At 43.3% G+C, this 20,241-nt stretch overlaps 1 protein-coding gene across 1 annotated transcript in view; it reads left to right on the plus strand.

Moving 5' to 3' along the window:
• Window positions 1–20,241, plus strand: part of LAMA3 (laminin subunit alpha 3) — a 1,118,674-nt gene that overhangs the window by 694,657 nt on the left and 403,776 nt on the right. The window contains exons 31-32 of the mRNA XM_086917979.1: window positions 5,608–5,773; window positions 9,809–9,935. Of these exons, the coding sequence (XP_086774105.1) occupies window positions 5,608–5,773; window positions 9,809–9,935 (293 nt within the window). The remainder of the gene's footprint in view (window positions 1–5,607; window positions 5,774–9,808; window positions 9,936–20,241) is intronic.

The raw sequence follows: 20,241 nt of genomic DNA on the forward strand, positions 1-20,241 counted from the left end.
TCTAGGAGACTTCAACTGTCATCTATGTCCATACAGCGGAACAAGGGTCTGTGATTTAAGAGCCCCAAATGGCGACTATATTACCCACTTCGAGCATACAACTGTTGGGAATCAACTGAACAACTTACTACATGAATGGGATTTGGGCTTCTTCAATGATCTAACTGTGCCCACGACTGACTTCTTACCTACATTTCATGGAAGGGGGTCATTCACGACAATAGACTTCATTTTGATGTCCAACAGTCACCATGGCGATGCCCTAGAAGCTAGGAGAGAAGATTTAGTTATGAGTGATCACTATCCGATTAGCGCCAAAATATACACTCCCTCTAGCAGGATTAAATCCGGGGGCATAATAGAAAATCTTTACTCACATTCTATATTTCTATCATCCAGAAATGGTTACACCATAAAATGGTCTAAAGTTGATACGACCAAGTTCCTGGAAAAACTGATAACGTCTGACCCTGATCTCTTTCAGACTTGTCTTGAACACCCTCCTAATCCACGAGCAATCAAATCTGCCTTTGAAAAAATCGCAATACAAATTAGGAAAAATCTAACCAGAAAACATAAAGAAAGTACTGCGGCCAAGAGTCCAGGCTGGTTTAATCATGAATGCTCAAAAACACATAACATTCTAAAGGACATACTCAAAAAATCTCCTAAAAACTTACTTGAAATAAGATCTGCACGTGCTGCTTATAGACAGGCAACCAAAAACAGGAAAAGGGAACTGAAAGATGCCGCCTGGGAGGCACTAAAAAAAGCAAGCACCCTAAGGGACAACACGGCCTTTTGGAGGGAGGTTAACGCCCCCTTCTTTAAGGATAGGACGTCTGACCTCATAGAAATCGCCATCACCGAGGAAGCCTGGACAAACTGCTTTACAGAACTGTATAAACTAGATGAGCAGATCGAACCACCCAACCTCGAAATACTGCCAGCTGAGGGAAATGACTCGCACAGAAGCCAGATAGAGTCTTTTCCGCTTCTCACCCATTTTAATTATTCAGAGGTGGAATTGGCCATACTTGAAAGCTCAAATGCTAAAGCACCAGGTCCGGACGGAATTCCCATTGATTTATTCAAAGACAATATTCATCTCTGGGCGCCAATCATTACAAACGTACTCAATTCTTATGCTCTCAAAGGTTTCCCTGCAACATGACAAGAAGCAATAATAATACCTATCTTCAAAAAAGGAGAAATAATGGACCCAAAATGCTATAGACCGATTTCTTTACTGGACTCTATGATGAAGGTGGCCGGGAGAGTCTTGTTGAATCAACTACAAGCGTGGGCCCAGGACAATGACGTTCTGTCTAAATTTCAATATGGTTTTGTTTCCGGCCTTGGGACAGTGGAGCAATGTCTTAACTTAGCCCTGATTACAGATAAATATCTAATGGCGAAGAAGAGCAATATATATGACCTTTGTAGACTTAAGCTCTGCTTTTGACTGTCTTAATCATAGCATACTTTGGTCTACCCTCACAGACCTGGGAGTCGATCCAAATATACTTGCTTTCATAAAGGAACTGTATCGAGGAGCTGGGGCCAAGGTCCGTTATGGAAAGGATGGAACCTGTACACATACATTTCCTATTAGAAAGGGGGTCAGGCAGGGCTGCATCCTCGCCCCTTTTCTTTTTAATCTTTATATTAACAGTTTTGCAGACTGTCTGGCCAAATTGGACGTTGACTATCCTAAAATAAATGGCCATGCAGTCCCAATCCTTCTATACGCGGACGACGCTGTCATTATGTCCAGGACACAACTAGGCTTACAAAAAGCGCTGTCAGCCTTTTCCATATTCATGGGCTCGAGAGGCCTTAAGATCAACGTGAGTAAAACTTTCACCATGTGCTGCAGTAACAAAAAGAACATTTCATGTAACACTTTCATAAACTCAACAAAGATAAGTCTAACGAAAACCTTTAGCTATCTGGGTGTATACTTTAACAACAAAGGGACATGGAACGCAGCCATTCACACTCGCAATTTGGCTTTCATTAGACAAATCGGAGCCCTAAAGAAGTTTGCAACAAAACTAGGTGGGAAACCGGTTGGGATTTTGCTGAACATCTATGCAGCCAAATGCGTCTCTACAGCAATATATGGTGCTGGAATCTGGGGCATGGCGGACTGCCGAGAGATACAAACCAGTGAGAACGCATTTTTGAGATATCTGTTGGCTGTCCCCCGCTCCATCTCTACCACAGTCTGCCATAATGAGCTTGCCCGGGTACACATCTCAGACATAATCAAGACCACACCAATTCTGCTATGGCATAAAATATGGTCCTCAGAAAAGACAGCTCTCAATCGAGATGTGATTAAGGACTGTATGGCTCTAACAGGCTCAAGGAAAATACCCTGGCTTGTTTATATCAAGAAATTCCTAACTTCACTGGGACTAGCTGAATTGTATGATAATCCTACTTCATGTTTATCAATCTCGAAAAAAGATCTTAAGGCCCGTTGTCTAGGCCTACTCGAGGATAGGCGTTCCTACCTTGAAGGAAATAAACCAACGATTGCCCACCATTATCTCTTGCTCCATGATGCAGGCATTCCCCTTTATCTCTCCCCGACTCTCCCAGCCTATACGAGAATGCTGCTAACAAGGATGAGGACGGACTGCTTATATCGTCTGTTAACATTCCCCACTATAAATGACTGGTATGTCGACTTGGTGGCTTGCCCCTGTGACAACGTTTCTAAGCAGTCCAACATACACGTTTTCTTGTTTTGTAAATTTTATGACTGGGGAAGAGAGAAACATCTACTCCCACTTCTGAAGTTATGGGGTCTAAGACAATGTAGGCCAGCTTTACTCAAACTATACATGCTTGAGGATGAACTTACGATTACTGCAGCTGCCAGCTTTCTGAAATTCGCAGTAAGGTGTAGAGCGTCCATGAACTGATTTACTTCCGATAGTTACCTTTCGATCAGTTTAAACACTCTTGTAATACATCTTTTTTACTTTTTATACCTGTGTTCTTAATTTAACTTTTATGTTGTATTAAATTGTGCTTTTATGATTTTCTTGTGTAAAAATCGAATAAAGCTATTTTTTTAATTGAATTTGAAGTGAAGGCTATGTCATATTTTAAAGGGATTTTGTGAGATTCAAATTGCTAGCATTCGAAAAACCCTAAAACCGAATGTGTACCCAAATAAAGATGGTACCTCTGACTGCTATACACTTTAAATTGGGGGAGGGGCTAAGGTGAACTATGATGTTTGTATTGGCATGGGTTGGAACCTGTTTCTACTGAATGAAAGATTAGAGCACACGGTGTGCTTCAACCAAGTGACAGAAGCACAACCCCCCAAAAAATAAACTGCATGCTCACAGAATTGCTAGCGATGGTATGCTGGAGTCACACATTTAAATAGTGTATATATATCACAAGTTGCAATGAATTTCATATTCTTTCACTGGCTCTATTGTTTGAATTAATGTTGCAGTCAAATGAGCAGAGGTGACGTCAGCAGGGAGAAACTAGGACATAGAGAGACCTGGCATAAGAGTAGGGAAACGTGGAAACATGAACAGAGGCAGCTGCTGACATATGAAAGTAGTGGGGTGAACATTTTGATCCACTGACAGGCACTGTGAGAAATCAGCAATGCCCTTAGGCTCAACAACAAAGCTCTTAATCGCGGTCCGTTATAAACAGGGTTTATAATGGACCACAATTCAGAGCTCTGAAATTGAGGCTGAAGACAGTGCACGTTTCTAACAGTGCCTGTCAGTGAGAGCTAAAAGGAATTTTTACTTATGTATTCACTCATTTTCTTGGGGTTCCTCTCAAGTCTCAGCAGTCCTTGGCTCCAAGCACACAGTCCCAGATTCCACACCCCTAACAAATCCAGACTCTGCTATCATGCTGTTAATAATATTAAGCAGCATGAGCGAACCAGGATTGGTTGGAGCGAGCTGGCTGGGCCCTCCTTTGGACACTGGGGGCCTGTGTCTTCTCTCCACCCTGCTGTATAGCCCAGCTCAAGGTTGGAGAGGGTTAAAGTGCTCATGTTGAGCTGGCCATCGCAAGATAGCTGGCCAAACCGACATGCATACTTGGAGTGGCCACCAGTGCCATTACTCCTCCCGATTCTGCCAATCAGCAGCAATGACCCTCACCCGCCCCCACCCTCAGATTGGGCTCAGGTTGGCAGTGTGAAAAATAAAATGGTGATAAAATAATGTTATTACTATATTATTGTTCATATTTGCTGTGCACACAGCAGGGGGTGATGCTCCTCCGCCCTCATGGAGGAGCCACCGCTGAACATGAACAGTGTTCTTTCAGTCGAGAACCACAACATAGTGTGGTGGTGGCATGCAGTGAGTTATTTCCTTTAAAACTATGCTAGTGTATCAACGCTAGTTTTTTACATGGGACAATATATCGTAGTTAAGTACAATAGGAATCTGTTTTTTACAGGTAGGGTTTTAATACTTTACGTTGCAGGCCTTTACTTCGCAGTTAAGTAACTTTTTAATTGCTTAAAGTCATCTGTTTTATCATTATAAATGAACATATACAATGAGGAAAGATGACTTTATACCTATTTTAAAATTAATACATTTGAGTGTATTAAATGTTTAACAGGTGGTAATATTAATGAATATCAAGTATAAACTAACATTATATTAATTAAATATTTATTTGAAAATGTAAGTACATGACATTATAAATGTATACATATACGTTTTTAATTTAAGGTTGTGGATTTTAAGGGTGGCAAGGGAATTTTAGAGTTCAGGTTGGATAGTTCTAGGGGTGTTTTATTAGATTTTTTTAATTTTTCAGGTATGGGTAGCTTTTAGAGTGGGAAATTATGTTTAGGGCTCAATAATGTGTAGTGTTTAGGGTTAGTAAGGATTTAGAGATTAGGGATGGGTAGTATAAAATAGTAATAAGTTAGTGTTTAAGGGCAGTAAAGTGATTTTAGGATTTAGTGATGGGTAGTGTATAGTAGTAGTAAGTGTTTTTTGGAGTTCAGATATGCTTAGTGTTCAGAGGTAGTAAGGTGTTTTAGGGTTTAAGTTGGAGTAGTGTATAGGGGTAGTAAGGACTTCTAAGGAGCAAGGATGAGTAGTATAAGGGGTAGTAAAAAGTTTTGAGGTTGAGGGATGGATGCTGTTTAGGGGCAGTAAGGGGTTTTTAGGGGCCAGGGTAGGCAGAGTTAAGGGGTAGTAAGGTATTTTTAGGTTTATTGTATGGGTTGAGTTAAGGGCTACAAAAACTATTTTTAAATATTTGAATATACCCTTTTATAATAATTTCATGGGGTTAAAAATAATACATACCAGTACCAACCTACATGCGAGGTAAAGGCACTGCAGGTGTAAAATCAAGCAACATAAATGCCCTACCAATGTAATGGCTCTGATGTAATGCACGAGGAACCACTGACCTACGCAGTAATGACTGATATTCAATTAAATAAATGTGAGATATGCTGTTAGGCGTAATACTTCTTACTGTATGTTCATAACCACCACCTCAGCCAGGTGCTTCCATTGTGCATCCCCAAATTCCATGTTCAGCTGTTATTTATTGCAGTATTTTTGCCTATTGTAGGGCGCCCTGCATCATCCCGTCTGTATTTGAAAGTCCACCAGTGGCTTTGCGTCTTGATGCTCCCGCTGATGGCCAGGTTACTGAAGGACAGAGAAATGTGCTTCCTGAGAACTTACCAACAGCTTCTGAGGAAATGATCAACGGAGTGCTGCTCAAGTCACCACAGGTAGGGAAGACCCATTACTCAGTTAATTCCAAACTAGAACATTGGTCTGTTATGTCTTTTAGTACACCACTGGCAATGCCATATAAGCAGATTCTGCAGATGCCATGCCTTTTTGTTAATATGGTGATGTTTCCCACAGATGATGTCCTCCTGCAAGGTGGATGTGAATATATTGTAGTGTATTTCTGATCTGAATATGTTTATAGCTGAATCTGGTCTTGGAGAGAAGACAGAAATGGCAGAAGCCGGAGAGCAAAACTTTTGTGGAGCCCTTCTAGGTTTTTGAACCAAGAAGAATTTTGTTAGAAACACATTTACTCTGGGGAAAGTGAGAACACACATGTGGGTGCATCTAGTAGTATTGATGCATTAGCTGCATTAAAAATGAAGAAGTTAGGCCTTCTGTTTTATTATTAAATCATGTCCCAAAATATGTGTGGCCTGGTGCAAAGAGTCCTGGCTACGCTCCTCTTGTGACGGCACTGCTGAAGGAAGCCACACTGCCAGAAAATCAAATGTTTTTGTACCACATAATGTACCTTATTGCATGTGTATAGGATACAACGCGTGATAAACCTGCAGAGGCTAGGCATCCATCTGTGGATGAGAACCTTTCTGTCCTTGTTGATGAGTTTTGGTGATAACTGGACAGCTGTGACATGATCGTGGAAGTATATTCTACGGGACGGAAACATGTCAATGCCAGCGGGTATAATACTTACAGGATAGGGGCTAAAGAATGTGGTAGTTCGTTGGGCCATGGAAATAGACCAATACTGAACATCAGTGGTGTTTTACAGCTGCCTCCCCTGTTCAAACAGGTTAAAGAATCTGAAATCAGTGCTACCGAATTCTACTGCTTAAGCCACTGCATCCGCTATGCTACCACCACCATATCAGGACTGAATGCAGTGGCAGGAGTTAGATGCGAAGGCATATTCACAGTCATTGGGAATTCACAGGGCGGCCCTAAGCTGACAGCTGTGTGCCTGAAGATACTACTGTCTCAGTGTCTTAGCCTAGAAAGAAGCAGACGGATGTCGGGGAATTTGGGGCTGAAGATGTAGAGTGTGGGCCAACTGTATGTGATAGCACCTTTAGTGGAAACAAGTGTCAGTCAGCACTTTCTTAGCCAGCACCCCAGTAATCGTGAAAGAAAATGGAGGCACTCAGACAAAGAGCTACAATGTGTCACAATATAGCTTTGAAGATTCGTCATCCCAGAACTTGAGTGCAATTAAAGAGGACTTTTACTCAAACATGTTCCCACTTAACACTGAGGAATCGAAAGAACAGGCTGATCCATCTACTCTTCAATCCAGAGTAAGAGGACGTTTGCACAGTGGATCTTCAAAAGAGCATTAAGAAAGGTTGAATCTCAGCACTAGCACTTATTTTTTAGGTCTGGGACTTTCTGTGTTGAGCAAGACCTGATTTAAAAGCATGCCCATCCTTGTTATTATAAAACAAATAGAAGCCACCATCCACAGTGGCACCAACACAAGAGTAATGTCACAGCGTGCCTGGGGGTGTCAGATCACATAATAGAGATTCATTCACAGCTTGCACGAGCAAAGGAGAGGGATAGCCATAGACTGTGCACTGGGCCACCCTCATCTGACTCCCATTGGCTGATGAAGTATTCAGTTGGGTGGGCCAAGCCAAGCATGTACAGACCTTTTATCTCTTCCTATGTGTTAGCTGTCCCGAGTCAAGCTGTCTTTCGCATGTGTTCTAAGTTATGCAGTACCCCCACAAGCCATAGCCCATCCAGACCTGTATATGCCCCACAGTCCTCTACCCTTTAAACGAAAGGATATGTGCCTAGGTGGGCATGGCTGCATCAGCAACTCCATCCAATCTCTCCCTTTGGGCCAGCATAACGAGCTGCGCCACCAGGGAATATCTATCTGCCTGTGAAGCCCCACAGGTATTTGGAGTCGCCCTCCATCCTGCACACCTAAGCACAGCCCTGACAGCTCTCAGGAAGGAGCCCGCAGTAGCGCAGGTGTGCTCAGACTTCGGCCCAGCCCGTACAGGTACTTGGTGTGCGAGACCTGATGATGCATGAATAGAGCAGTGTCGCGACGGTGAACTTGGTGTCGCCCCGATACTGTGTGACTCACTAAAGCTTAGTCCTCCTCTACTTACTGTTGCCTGCCCACAGTGGATCATTCACCGTCAAGTACAAGTCCAGAATAATAACTGAAGAGTAAATAAACACAGAAACTAATGTATGCTCATTGCAGAATACTGTAATATAAGGGAAATATGTTTACGTGCTGTGACAGTACTCATTAACAAACTTCAGAAAATGGCTGGGATGGGATCCGAAGCAGTGGGAAGGTAATCTATCTGTGTTGTGTTGTGAGATCCATCGAGCCATCAAACAATCTCATTCATTTTTCGCCCATGTCGCAATTTACACGTATGTACTGGGAGGAAAGTCCTCAACTTGACTTTGGGAAGCTATGCCACTCTCCCCTTGTAAAGTTTTGGATGGACTTGTGCATGATTGATTTCCCTTCAGTGACCCTGACAATGCTGCATGCGCCCTGCGATAACCACTGTTTTACTGTTGTGAGAAGGCAGAGCTATGCTCTGACGTCACAGGGCCACACACTGCGCACCTCTTAAGTTGAGGGTGATCACTGTCCCCTCTATCAAGTGAAGGGAAGATTGAGAGCAGTGGCAGTGTAATTTTCTATTGTGTATCATGGCCACTGTACCTATGAAGGGGTATCATACTAACTTCCTCAGCATAAATGTTTTAGCTCTATACTCAAACTGGGCTCCTTGTCTCCATCACGTCATGGAGTTTTCCTGTACCTATGTTTATGTGGATATAGGACTGTGTGGGTTCACATGTGTGACTCGTGTGATGAATGATAGATTCCATTGGACAGTGTGTGTGTGTGTGTGTGTGTGTGTGTGTGTGTGTGAGTGTGCGTGTGTGTGTGGGTGCGTGTGTGTGTGTGTGTCGTTTTGTGTGTGTGGTTGTGTGTGTGGTTGTGTGTGTGGTTATGTGCATGGTTGTGTGTGGTTGTGTGTGTGGTTGTGTGTGGTTGTGTGTGTGTGTGGTTGTATGTGTAGTTGTGTGTGGCTGTGTGTGTGTGTGTGTGCGTGTTCGTGCATGTGCGTGTACAAGAGTTCATGCACTTGCTGGAATGGAGGAGCCCCCCACCGGTGGTTTTTAAACTAAAAATGTTGCACTTGACCATACAAGGCCACAAGTACAGCTCACTGTGACCAGTACAGTGACCAATGTTTTCTCTACAACTAAGCTCGAGTGTAGGCGATAAAAGGAATGCATGATTCAGCAGTGGAACCCCTGCTTGTGCTGTCCTGACCTCAATCAGGTGTGGGGGCCCCTAGACTGTGACTGCAAGGGGAATTTACTGCACCCCAGTAAAAATAAGAGCCCAGCCTCCTGGCAGGGCTTGTGGGGGAGAGCTGGATTGTATTTATCTGCCCCAGAAACAGGGGGTTGCATGAGCCAGCTTACCAGAGAGCAAGATTTAGAAACTTTCAGATGACACCAAGGGTGAGTCTGCTTCAACATTGACCCTCCTCAAGCCCCAGGAAGCCAGTATCTTACTCTGCTCTCTGAAGTGCCACTGAGATGTTTATCCTTGACATCACCTTCTGGCCACACTTATTGCAACAAAGGCATGCTGCTTGAATTGGTCCCACTCTGTGCAGGAGATGAGGTAATTGTTGAATTACTTAATGGTAGTCTCCATTACTTCAGTTCTCACGCCCTTGACCCAATACGTATGTACGACTCTCCCTCTCTGAGAGAGCTTGGTCTGCAAAGAATATCATGTTGATGCAGGTACAATGTACGCCCTAGTAGAAGACTGGGTCAGGTATGGGATCATGAAAAGAGTGAACTGTTACACCATATTATGGGGTGCCAAATGAGACAAGAAAAAAACCATCAAAGTAATCAAGTAAGTAATCAAGTAAGTAAGTAATCCAATCATTACTCTGTTAAATTTGAAAACTGACAGATGACTTGTTTTCCCTCCGCAGTCCCAAATGACGTTTAGCAGAAGAGTGCCACAGCCCAGCAGATATGTGTTTATCGTGCATTTTTACCAATCTGAGCATGCAACTTTTCCTGTATCCGTTCTTGTGGATGGAGGACAGCGATGGTCAGGTAAGGATAATGTGTGCGCTTCTTCAAAACAGTTTCTTTCAATTTGTTAAATGCATTTTCAAAATCATACAAATAAAACAACCATGTTATTTTTACATACAAATACTTTCACCTACATTGTAAGAAATGTAAAATGTGGATATAACTTTAATCAAAGTGCTGTGCAATTAAGATTACAAATATCTATGAGGTTCATAAACTGCCTTTGCCTTCTGCAGAAGGGAAACGTGTTTTAATATCTTCTTCCAATATTTAGGTAACGCCGAAGAAATACATGTTAATTTAATGAAATATTATCACAATGAGCAATGTTTAACCATGCTGCTATGGTTGTGATTTTGTCACTGTGTAACATAGCATGTTAGTTATTTCCTTGATAGGATTTGCATTGTATTAATGAATTCTTTACTTCTACCTAATAAACAGTGTTTAAAAAACGAGCACAGTTTACACTTTCTTTCTGGGAAATGAATTTTGACCAAGATCCTTCTGCTGAGAAATTGGCATTCAGGCTAGTTTAAAATGTATCTAAAATTGCTTCTTTTCGGTTTGGAAGGTGCATGACTCAGCCTATATATTTGGTGCAGAGAGTGGCAGCTGTGATCACACCCTCTAGATTCTGTTTATTTTGACTTAGCATTTGGGTCATGACGCTGAGGAAGCTACAAATCAATGAGGTATACTGAACCAAATATAGAGGTGAGGTATTTACTTGTTGTGGTAATTCCTCTAATCCAAAGTGCTCGTTTGGAAATGAAGTACAGCATACAGAAGCAGTATTTGATGCTCCAACCTCTGCATGTGAAGAATTTTTCTCCTCCTGCACACATCTGACGTCTGGGTGTTAGCGCACCCTGAGCAGCTCCTCTGTGGCCATTCCCACTCCGCCACCCCGCTCTGGTCTCCGATGCGGTGTTTACTGAGCAGTAAGACCCTGAATCTGCGGAAAAAAGGGAACTGGACCCTAGCGCCAAACAGCACAAAATACCTCCGCCTAGAGTCACTGGGAACGTTGACTTTATTGACAATGATTTCTACAAAATGTTTAATGAGGTCCAGTTTAATACAGACTAATTGTGATTGGATTCTGGCATGCCTCTTACAACTGTACAATGGGTATTTACCTATAAATTCATTATATATATTGGGAATGTGTATGTAAATCAAGGGGAGTTACGTAACGCAGATCAACAATGGCACCTGTTTGAAAGTGATCTAGCATTCTTGTTGAAGTTGTCAGGAAATCACCCAGTTCTGTTGGTGGGGACTTCAACTTACCTTTGTCTCTGCTAAGGCTGATGAATTGTATGGTGAAATGTTGAAGGCTTATGGGATGCCCCAAGCTATCTTTCATGTTGCTCTCATACAAAAAGAGACTTGCTCTTTGCCAATCAAATATCTGAGCTAGGATTTGTTTGTCTGAATGGGCATTCAAGGATCACATCCCGCAGCCATTTGTATACAGAAATCAGAGATGCCCAATAGATTATATCTTTTTACAAGTATGAGGTTTTTAGCTTTGTAAAGAGTTCAAAATTGTTAAAACTACGGGCAGCGATCATTGGGGCTTTCAAATGGCATTTGACTCTATTCCTCACCCAAGACCAGCTGTGATCCCGATGGAGATTTCCTTTCCATAACGCTTGATTTACCAGATTAGATTATAAATATATGGCATTATTTTTGTAATATAAGATAACAAAATCCCTTTTATTAGAAGAAGTTAAGGATGGCAAGGTTTTCAAATGGTATCCCCTGACCATCATAGAGGCGGTAGATTGCCTGACACCTTTAGTCGCGAAATGTGACTCCTCAGCAAAATGGTTAAAATTTCTTGTTGTTGCAAAAACAACCTTAGTTGGATAGTCAATGCCACGGATTGAAAAGAAGGTTGAGGAAAATAGGTGATATGAAACCCGCCCCATTAGGACCAGAGAAACATGATAAAATAAAATGGCAATATATGGTCTTGATTGAGACTAAGAAATCTGATTATTACAATGCTTTTTGGGAAGTAATGGTAAATGCCTTACTCACAAAAGACATGAGAAAATAGTGGATGCTAGTTCAGACGAGATGTATGAAGGAAACGGATATAATAAATTGTACAGTTCCAGAGGATGAGTGGGTATCCCATTTGAGCTATATTCACATGACCAGGGCGGTGGAACCTAGAGGGCAAAGGTAGAGTTATTGAAGTTTTTAAATGAGGACTCCTTAAATAAGATAAATGTGTCTCTTAAGCTAACTAAAGCCATCGGGCCTGATAATTTACCTGCAATTATCTTAAAATGTAAGTCTAAATGTTGGGCTTGCTTTTTCCCCAAGTTCTTTACTGCTATAACAAAATCAGGAATATTCCCGGGTAACTGAAAAGTAGCAGTAGTAAAATCAATAAATAAAGACTCCAGAAATCTTCATTTGACATGTTTAATGGATGTGGGGGTTAAGCTATATTCAAAGGCAATTTCAATATTTATGAAGGAGTGAGTAGAGTCCAATATTTTGGTGCACATTGAGCAAGGAGGGTATAAACAGGGTAATTCAACAATTGATCATTGTGTTAACCTATGGGCAATAGGTCAGATGGCATTGGAAACAACAGGAAATCTCTTCTATTATTTTGTTGATTTCGGATTTACCTTCGACCTAGTCAACAGGAAAATACTGTGGGTTAAATTGAGGAAGATGGAGATCCCGAAGTGCCTCTTAGCGATCCTTGAGGAACTACACAGGATTATTGAGCGCAGGTGGAGTTAGATCTTAGTGGAGCACTGAGACGAGGTTGTGTTTTGGCCCACTGCTATTCTCCCTATATCATGCAGATCTGCCACATGTTTTGGTACAAACAGAAATGTGGGGTAGACATATCAGGTGCTTATTATATGCAGATGACTTGGCTATTATGGATTTGACTCAAGTAGGTCTTTGAAGAAAATTTGAAACATTTACTGGTAGATGCATGAAGCATTTTTGCGAGCGCAAACGATGCGAATCGCAAAAATCAGCCGTTTGCACCCGTAAAAATGGCATTTGAGATGCATCAAGGGTTCATGCACTCGCAATTTAAGAATTTGCAAATAATTTCGAGTTCTCAAATTGCGATTGCATTTAAGGAATCGCAATTTGCGATTCCTTAAATGCAATGCATGAACCATTCCAAGATTGCGAATTCGCAATCTAGGGCCGCTATTTACCGCGTAGTTAAACTATGTGGTAAATAGCAAAAACTTAGAAATATGCACTTTAGTGCATTTTTCTAAGTTGTATGTTACACACACACATGTCCTTGGGACATGTGTGTGCACAACATCAGTTAACATTACCATTTCAGGGGTGAAACAGGGTGTCCTTTGGACAGCCTGGCACCCTTGAAATTGCGGCACATTTGCAATTCGCTAATTGCTAATCGCAAATAAGAAATGACTCCCCATTCATTTGAATGGGAAAGCCATTCCTTATTTGCGATTAGCAATTAGTGAATCGCAAATAAGGAATCAGTGGAAATCGCAAATAATATTGCGATTCCTACATGCATCCCGTTTTGCGACTCTTTAATAGCGATTCCATAAATTTTGCTATTAAGGACTCGCAAAACATAACTTTGATGCATCTGAGGGTTAGTAAATATTGTGTGGCAAAATACCTTATGATTAATATGGATAAGACAAAAATTGTAATTGTTGACACGAAAGCTAAGCCATATAAGTGGATATTAAGAGATAAGCCATTGGAGATAGCTACATCATATAAGTACTTGGGAATTATGTTTAATATGAAATTAAGCTGGTCCCTGCATAGGAAAACTGGAGATGCTTGGGCTCTTTTGACTTACTGGAGAGCTGGTGAAAATTTAAAAGCATATTGGAGAGCCTTCATTGACCCCGGTTTTCACAGCTTATAAAGCTATGGACCCCACACAATGTTTATATGGGGTAAAGCTGTATGCCTTAGCTCAGACCCTAATTAGGATAAATGCTGTTAGAAATGGGGTCCTATAGTTGGCAGATGTATGCACCTTGTCCAAGTAGAGACCCTTCCTTCTAGTCAGGAATTACACACCTCGATAATCCCTGCTCACCTCCTTGGTAGATTGGCACAATCAGAAAGGCTTATCTCAGAGGCAATTTGTAAAGCAGTTGTACAGAACCACATACCAACACAGTGAAAACACTACAACTGGACACCACGCCAGTTTAAAAAAATGAAGTATCTTCATTTAAACCAAGCTAGACCAAAATACAAAAATGCAACATACATATCTAAAGATATCACTTTTAGGACGATTATTACAAAATAAAGCTTGTAGTAACATATAGCTCCAACTAGGGCTAATATGACAATGTGACAGGCACAAATCCAAAGTACGGCACCGACTGTGAGGTGCACTGGCTGGACACAGAGTCACACGGACCTCCAAATAACTGTAAGTTTGAAAACAAAGTAAATGGACGGGGCACAGCGTCGCAGAGGTGAGGCATTGAGGGGGCAAGGCGAGGCCGGCTCCTGACTGCCATAGGAGCGGCGTGACATCGAGTCCACAAGGAGGCAAGGCATCAAGTCTGGGCTGGCAAGGGTGGTGAGGCATCATCAATGGTGAGGCGTCGGTTCCATTCGGCAGTGTGGTGTCGATGACTTCCGGAAGTCACCCATGTCAGTTATCAGCTCTGCGATGACAAGATGCAGGTGCTGGCAGAGACAGCCATTAGTGTGAGAGCTGGCGTCAGGTAGGCCGATGATTTAAAGGTATTGACAGGTTTCAAGGGCATTGGAGGTGAGGTGCAGGCAGGGCGGAGCATCAGGCACTTCATGACCTGTGCCCACGTCTCAGTGCAGGTCACAGCATCACTGGCAGTGTCTTTGATGGCGTTGCTGTTGATTTTCTTGGGATGCAGCACCAACCACATGATTCCAAGGGCCCAGGAACTGGATTGGACACCCTTTGGCAATCGGGAGTCCAGCAGAGGATTCTAGGTGCTGCTTAGCAAGTTGCAGGTGAATTATTTGTGTTCCTGAGACTTCAGAACAGGCTCTACTTCAAGCCCTTGGAGCAGGATACCACAACAAGGCAAAAGTTTAGTTCCTGCCCACAGACAGAAGCAGCAACAGCAGGCTAATCCAGCAAAGCAACACACAGCAAAGGGGCAATACTCCTCCTCACAGCTCTTCAGCTCTTCTTTTTGGCAGGATCCTCTTGGTCCAGAAGTAATCTAAAGTTATGGGGGTTCAGGTCTAATATGTATACCCCATTTTCTCTATGTAGTCTTTGTTTCCAGAGTCTGTGAGCTCAATAAAAGCCAGTTCTGTCCTCCCTGGTCAAGCTTCACTACAGGAGGTGGAGACAGCCTTGTGCAGAGCAGACATGGGCTTTTCGGGTGCCAGTCAAACCTCCTTACACCATTCGAAATGCAGAAAGGTCTATTCAGCCTGGCTCTGAGTCCCCCAGGAAAGGCAGGACACACCTCAACCCCCATAGAGTCAATGCACATTCCCAGCTCCAAAACCTAGCGGTGAAAACAAAAGCAGGCAGAGGTACACAGGATGGGTAAAAAAAAATGCCCACTTTCAAAAAGTGGCATTTTCAAACACACAATTTAAAAACCACCTTTGCTAAAAGGTGTATTATTAAATTCTGAGTTCAGAGGGCCTAAACTCCAAGGGCCAGATGTACGACCCTTTTTTGCAGCCGCAAACAGGAAAACCTCCCGTTTGCAGCCGCAAAAAAGGGTAAAAGCATGTATAAATGCTATTTTGCGAGTCCCTGACTCGCAAAATAGCATTTCCGACTCTTGCTATTAGGAAGGGGCATCCCTTCCTAATAGCGAGTCAACATGCTATGTACAAGTGTTTTACAACCGCGTTTGCGGCCGCAATACACTTGCAGTTTACGACCTACTTCAAGTAGGTGGTAAACCACTCGCATAGGGGATGGGGTCCCCAGGGGACACCTTCTCCTTTGGAAGTATGTTGGAAAATGTTTTTAAGACCAGGTAGTGGTCCCAGAGACCACTGCCTTCTCTTAAAAAAATGAAACTGAAAAGGTTCATTTTTTTTTTTAAATGCATCCCATGTTCCTTTAAGGAAAACGGGCTGCATTTCTTAAAAAAGCTGCTTTATTAAAAAGCAGTCCCAGACATGGTGGTCTGCTGAGCCCAGCAGGCCACCATCCCTGGGAGGACTGGTATTCACAATGGGCTTGCCAATTGCGAGAGGCTCATAAATATTAATGAGCCTCGCAATTTTCGACCCCATTGGGAATTGCAAAACAGTGTAAACACACTGTTGTACATTTCATTTAGCGCCTCGCAATTTACGATTCGCAATGTGTCGCAAATTGCAAGGCGCTAAATGAAAGGGGCGTACATGTGGCCCCAAATCTCTAACTGTTCTCGATTGAAAGTTACACATGTAAAAATGTTACAGTGCAGCTACAATGATATCCTATGTGAGAGCTACTTTGTGCAATAGTGAAAAACGAATTACACACAGTATTTCACAACGAGGACATGTAAAATACACCAGGACTTGTCCTACCTTCCACATACACTGCACTCTGCCCATGGGGTTCCTTGGGCCTACTTTCAGGGGTGCCTTACATGTAAGATAAGGGAAGGTTAGGACCTGGCAAGTGGGTGCACTTGCCAGGTCGTCATGGCAGTTAATAACTGTGTGCGCAGACACTGCAGTGGTAGGTTTGAGACACATTTGAAAGGCTACTTGGGGAGACACATGATGTAAGAACCAGGGGGGGAGAGAGGGGAGAGGGAGAGAGGGGAGGGGGAAGGGGGAGGGCGAAAGTGGGGCGGGAAGGATAAATGGCAGGGGGGGGTAAAAAGGGGGGGGGGTTTGGGAAAAAAAAGGGGGAAAGGAAGGGAGGGAGGAGTTACTTGGAAGACAGCATTGTACCTTGATGTAGATAGTACAGTTTCTCATGGAGACAAAGGTCAAAGTGGTCCAAAAAATGGGTTGGCTTTCTTGAAATTCTAACAGGGGATGACAGATAAAGGGATATGTATGAAGATGTTGATATACCAGATTGTAGAGTTATGAGCAACACCAGTGTTGAAGAGGGACTAGATATAACTGGGCATTTACCTGTCTTAATGCGCCATATTATGTAAAGGTGTGGATTTTGGACGGACGAGTTATCCGTGTAAATGATCCTACGAAAATGGGGTTGGTCCTGCGAGGGTTAAGATGTTAAATGTTGCGGGTCGGGTACTCTCATCGATGAGATGATATCAAGGGAGCCTGGGGGCCAAAATAAAGGTGTTAAAGAGACCGGGTCACGGCCGACTCTACACATTGGTGAAGTGGGAGTGACATAGGGACCCAGGGGCGGATGAGTACATAAAACAAAACAAAAATGTTTGCATTTTAACTACAAAGAAACTTCTTTAATAAAATAAAATCTATATATTTTTGTACCATGCACGGTGTTTATCTATAGTCATTGCTGTCTGATGTCAGGTCTTGTCCGTCAGTTAAAACTGTTCCTAATTATTATGTTTTTCCAACCTTTACTAGGGACTTACCAGTAAATCAAATATGCCAATCATGGATAACCAATCATACTTACAATTTACACAGGTAGCACTCGCACTTTAGCACTGGTCAGCAGTGGCAAAGTGCCCAAATCATCTAAGACAGCAAAACCGAAATCTAGCACACAGTCAAAAATGCAGGAGGTAGAGGCAAAAAGTCAGGGGAAACCACAAGATGCCAAGACTAACAAAGGCAAAGGAGAATGTTTAAAACACTTGTAGGCTCACCCCAGGGGAATTTGAGCCAGGCTGTAAGAATGGAAGCAGTGTTACCAGCCTAGCATTATGAATGAGTACGGATTTGTATAGCGCTGGCTACCCGGAGGCATCCCAGCGCTTTTGACCCATAACAAACCAACATCCCTCAGCAGAACAGGAAGGTCTTCAGCCGCTTTCTAAACAGTAGGTGATTGGGTTCATGACGTAGGTAATCGGGCAGTTGATTCCAACTTTTTGCTGCCTGCACTGCAAACCGTCGACCCCCTGTACGAGAGCGCTTAACCCTCGGAACAGAGAGCAGATTAAGATAATTGGATCTTAAAGCTCTGGGCGCTTGATGATGGCTGAAAAGAGGGCGCAGGATGGCCGGACCGTTGTTGGCCATTGCCTTGTGGGCCATACACAAGGCTTTAAACTGGATCCTTCCCTGCACCGGTAACCAATGCAGAGCTCAGACGGCAGCCTTCGCCGAGCCATGTCTTGGTACCTCCAGGAGCATGCGGGCTGCACAATTCTGGACGGACTGAAGTATCTTAATAGTGCCCAGATGTGCACCCAGATAAACCGCATTTGCGTAATCAAGCCGCGAAAGAATCAGGGACTGGACAAGAATCCGTCTCGCCTCGAACGGAAGAAGGATCAACACCTTCCTTAAGATCCTCAAAAGGCCAAAACAAGTCGAGGCGACCTTACGAGCCTGCACTTGAAATCCCAGAGTGGGATCAAGCCAAACCCCCAAACTCTTAATTTGACTTTTGGGGGAAGGAGAGGGGCCCAAACATCTCGGCCACCAAGAGTCAAGGTTAATGGGGGCCTTGTATCCCAACATCATGATCTCGGTTTTTGAGCCGTTGAGTTTTAAAAAGGAGGCATCCATCCAATCGAGGACCTTGGTGAGACACGGGGACAGATTGTTAGCCCCAGAATCCACAGCATCCGCCCTAGCAAGGGAAACAACTAGCTGTGTATTATCGGCGTAGGTGACCAGCTGGATTCCCCAGGGAAGAACCACATCAGCCAAGGGCCTCATGTAGATGTTAAATAAGGTCGGCCTCAATGAGGATCCCTGGGGAACGCCGTAGCACAGTGGAAGTTGTTCGGAAGCTGCTTCATCTTCAAAAACTGAGAAAGATCTCCTCGAAAGAAAGGACTGGAGCCATTTAAGGGCGGTCCCTGTGATGCCAGCCTTCCGCAAACGGTGGACTAGGAGTGTGTGGTTTACCGTGTCGAAGGCTGCGCTGAGGTCCAACAGGACCACCGCCGCGCAGCCTCCTCCATCTACAATTATTCTGGTCTCCTCTACCACCGCGACCAGAACCGTCTCTGTTCCATGTTTCGTTCTAAAGCCTTTTTGAGTAGCATGCAGGGCTCCCTCATTCTCAATAAACGTTGATAATGCATGGTTAACGTGCTTCTCTGTGATTTTACTAATCCCTGGCAGTAGAGAGATGGGTCGATAGTTAGACCAGTCTTCCGGGTCAAGGCTAGGCTTTTTTAAAAGAGCCTTAACTCTGGCCTGCTTCCACGAAGGGGGCACTACACCCGCCACCAGGGAGGAGTTGATAACATCCTTCATAATAGGAGCAACAATAGCAGAGGCCTGTTTAAGTACCGATGGTGGAGCGATGTCTAAGGGGGAGCCGGATTTAAGATTCCTAAGGAGCCTTTCCACCGTGGGTAGATCTAACTCAGGGAAGGACTCAAGTGTAATGGAGGGAGCAGGCACAGTAAGAGGGGCGGTGATCTCGGTAGTGTCAAAAGATGGGAAGGCTGAGTATATGTTAGCAACATTCGAGGCGAAGAAATGGGCCAGTTCAGCGCAGCGTTTCTGAGGGTCGTTTACCTCATTAGAGGAACAAGGGGGAGTGACCAGGGACTTAAAGATTTTAAAAGTTTCCCTAGGGGAATTTGCGGCATCAGCAATTTTCCCTTCATAGTAAATGGATTGTGCAATTTTAAGTTGTTTCTTACATTCCCTAAGTACCAGTCTATAGTCATTTTTATTCTCACATGAAAAGTTCCTTCTCCACTTTCTTTCAGCCCTCTTGCAACTACGTTTAAGATTTTTCAGGTCCGTAGAATACCAGGGCAGTTTATTCAAACCGGTGCGATGACTGACTTCAGTTATAGGTAGGGTGAGATCAAGGGAGGTCTCTAGCCACTTATTGAAGGCCGCATTCGCTCTGACAGGGTCGGCACAAAAAGGGGGGGAGACTTATTTAAAGAGGCCACCCACTTGTCCAAGGGGAGCCTTGACCAAATCCGATTCATTTTCTTAGAGATTATCTGGCTGGGAAATTATCATTGAGATTTTGGAGTAAACTTTGGTGTGGGGAGAAGTTACAAATATCTTTGCCCTGTGCCAAAGAAATAGGTATTAGTGACTTCATATGGGCGAGAGAGCTGAGGGATAGGCTGGTAAATACAAAAAAGACATATTGTAGATTACAAATTGGAAGACCCACTCCAACTCTCAAAGAGGGAGGTGAAAGAAGCTTGTGAGAGGGAAACTAAGATCAATGATTTACACTATTTATCAACAA

Source organism: Lissotriton vulgaris, chromosome 4_1 (assembly GCF_964263255.1).
Source record: "Lissotriton vulgaris chromosome 4_1, aLisVul1.2, whole genome shotgun sequence".
In the NCBI taxonomy this organism is placed as follows: Eukaryota; Metazoa; Chordata; class Amphibia; order Caudata; family Salamandridae; genus Lissotriton; species Lissotriton vulgaris.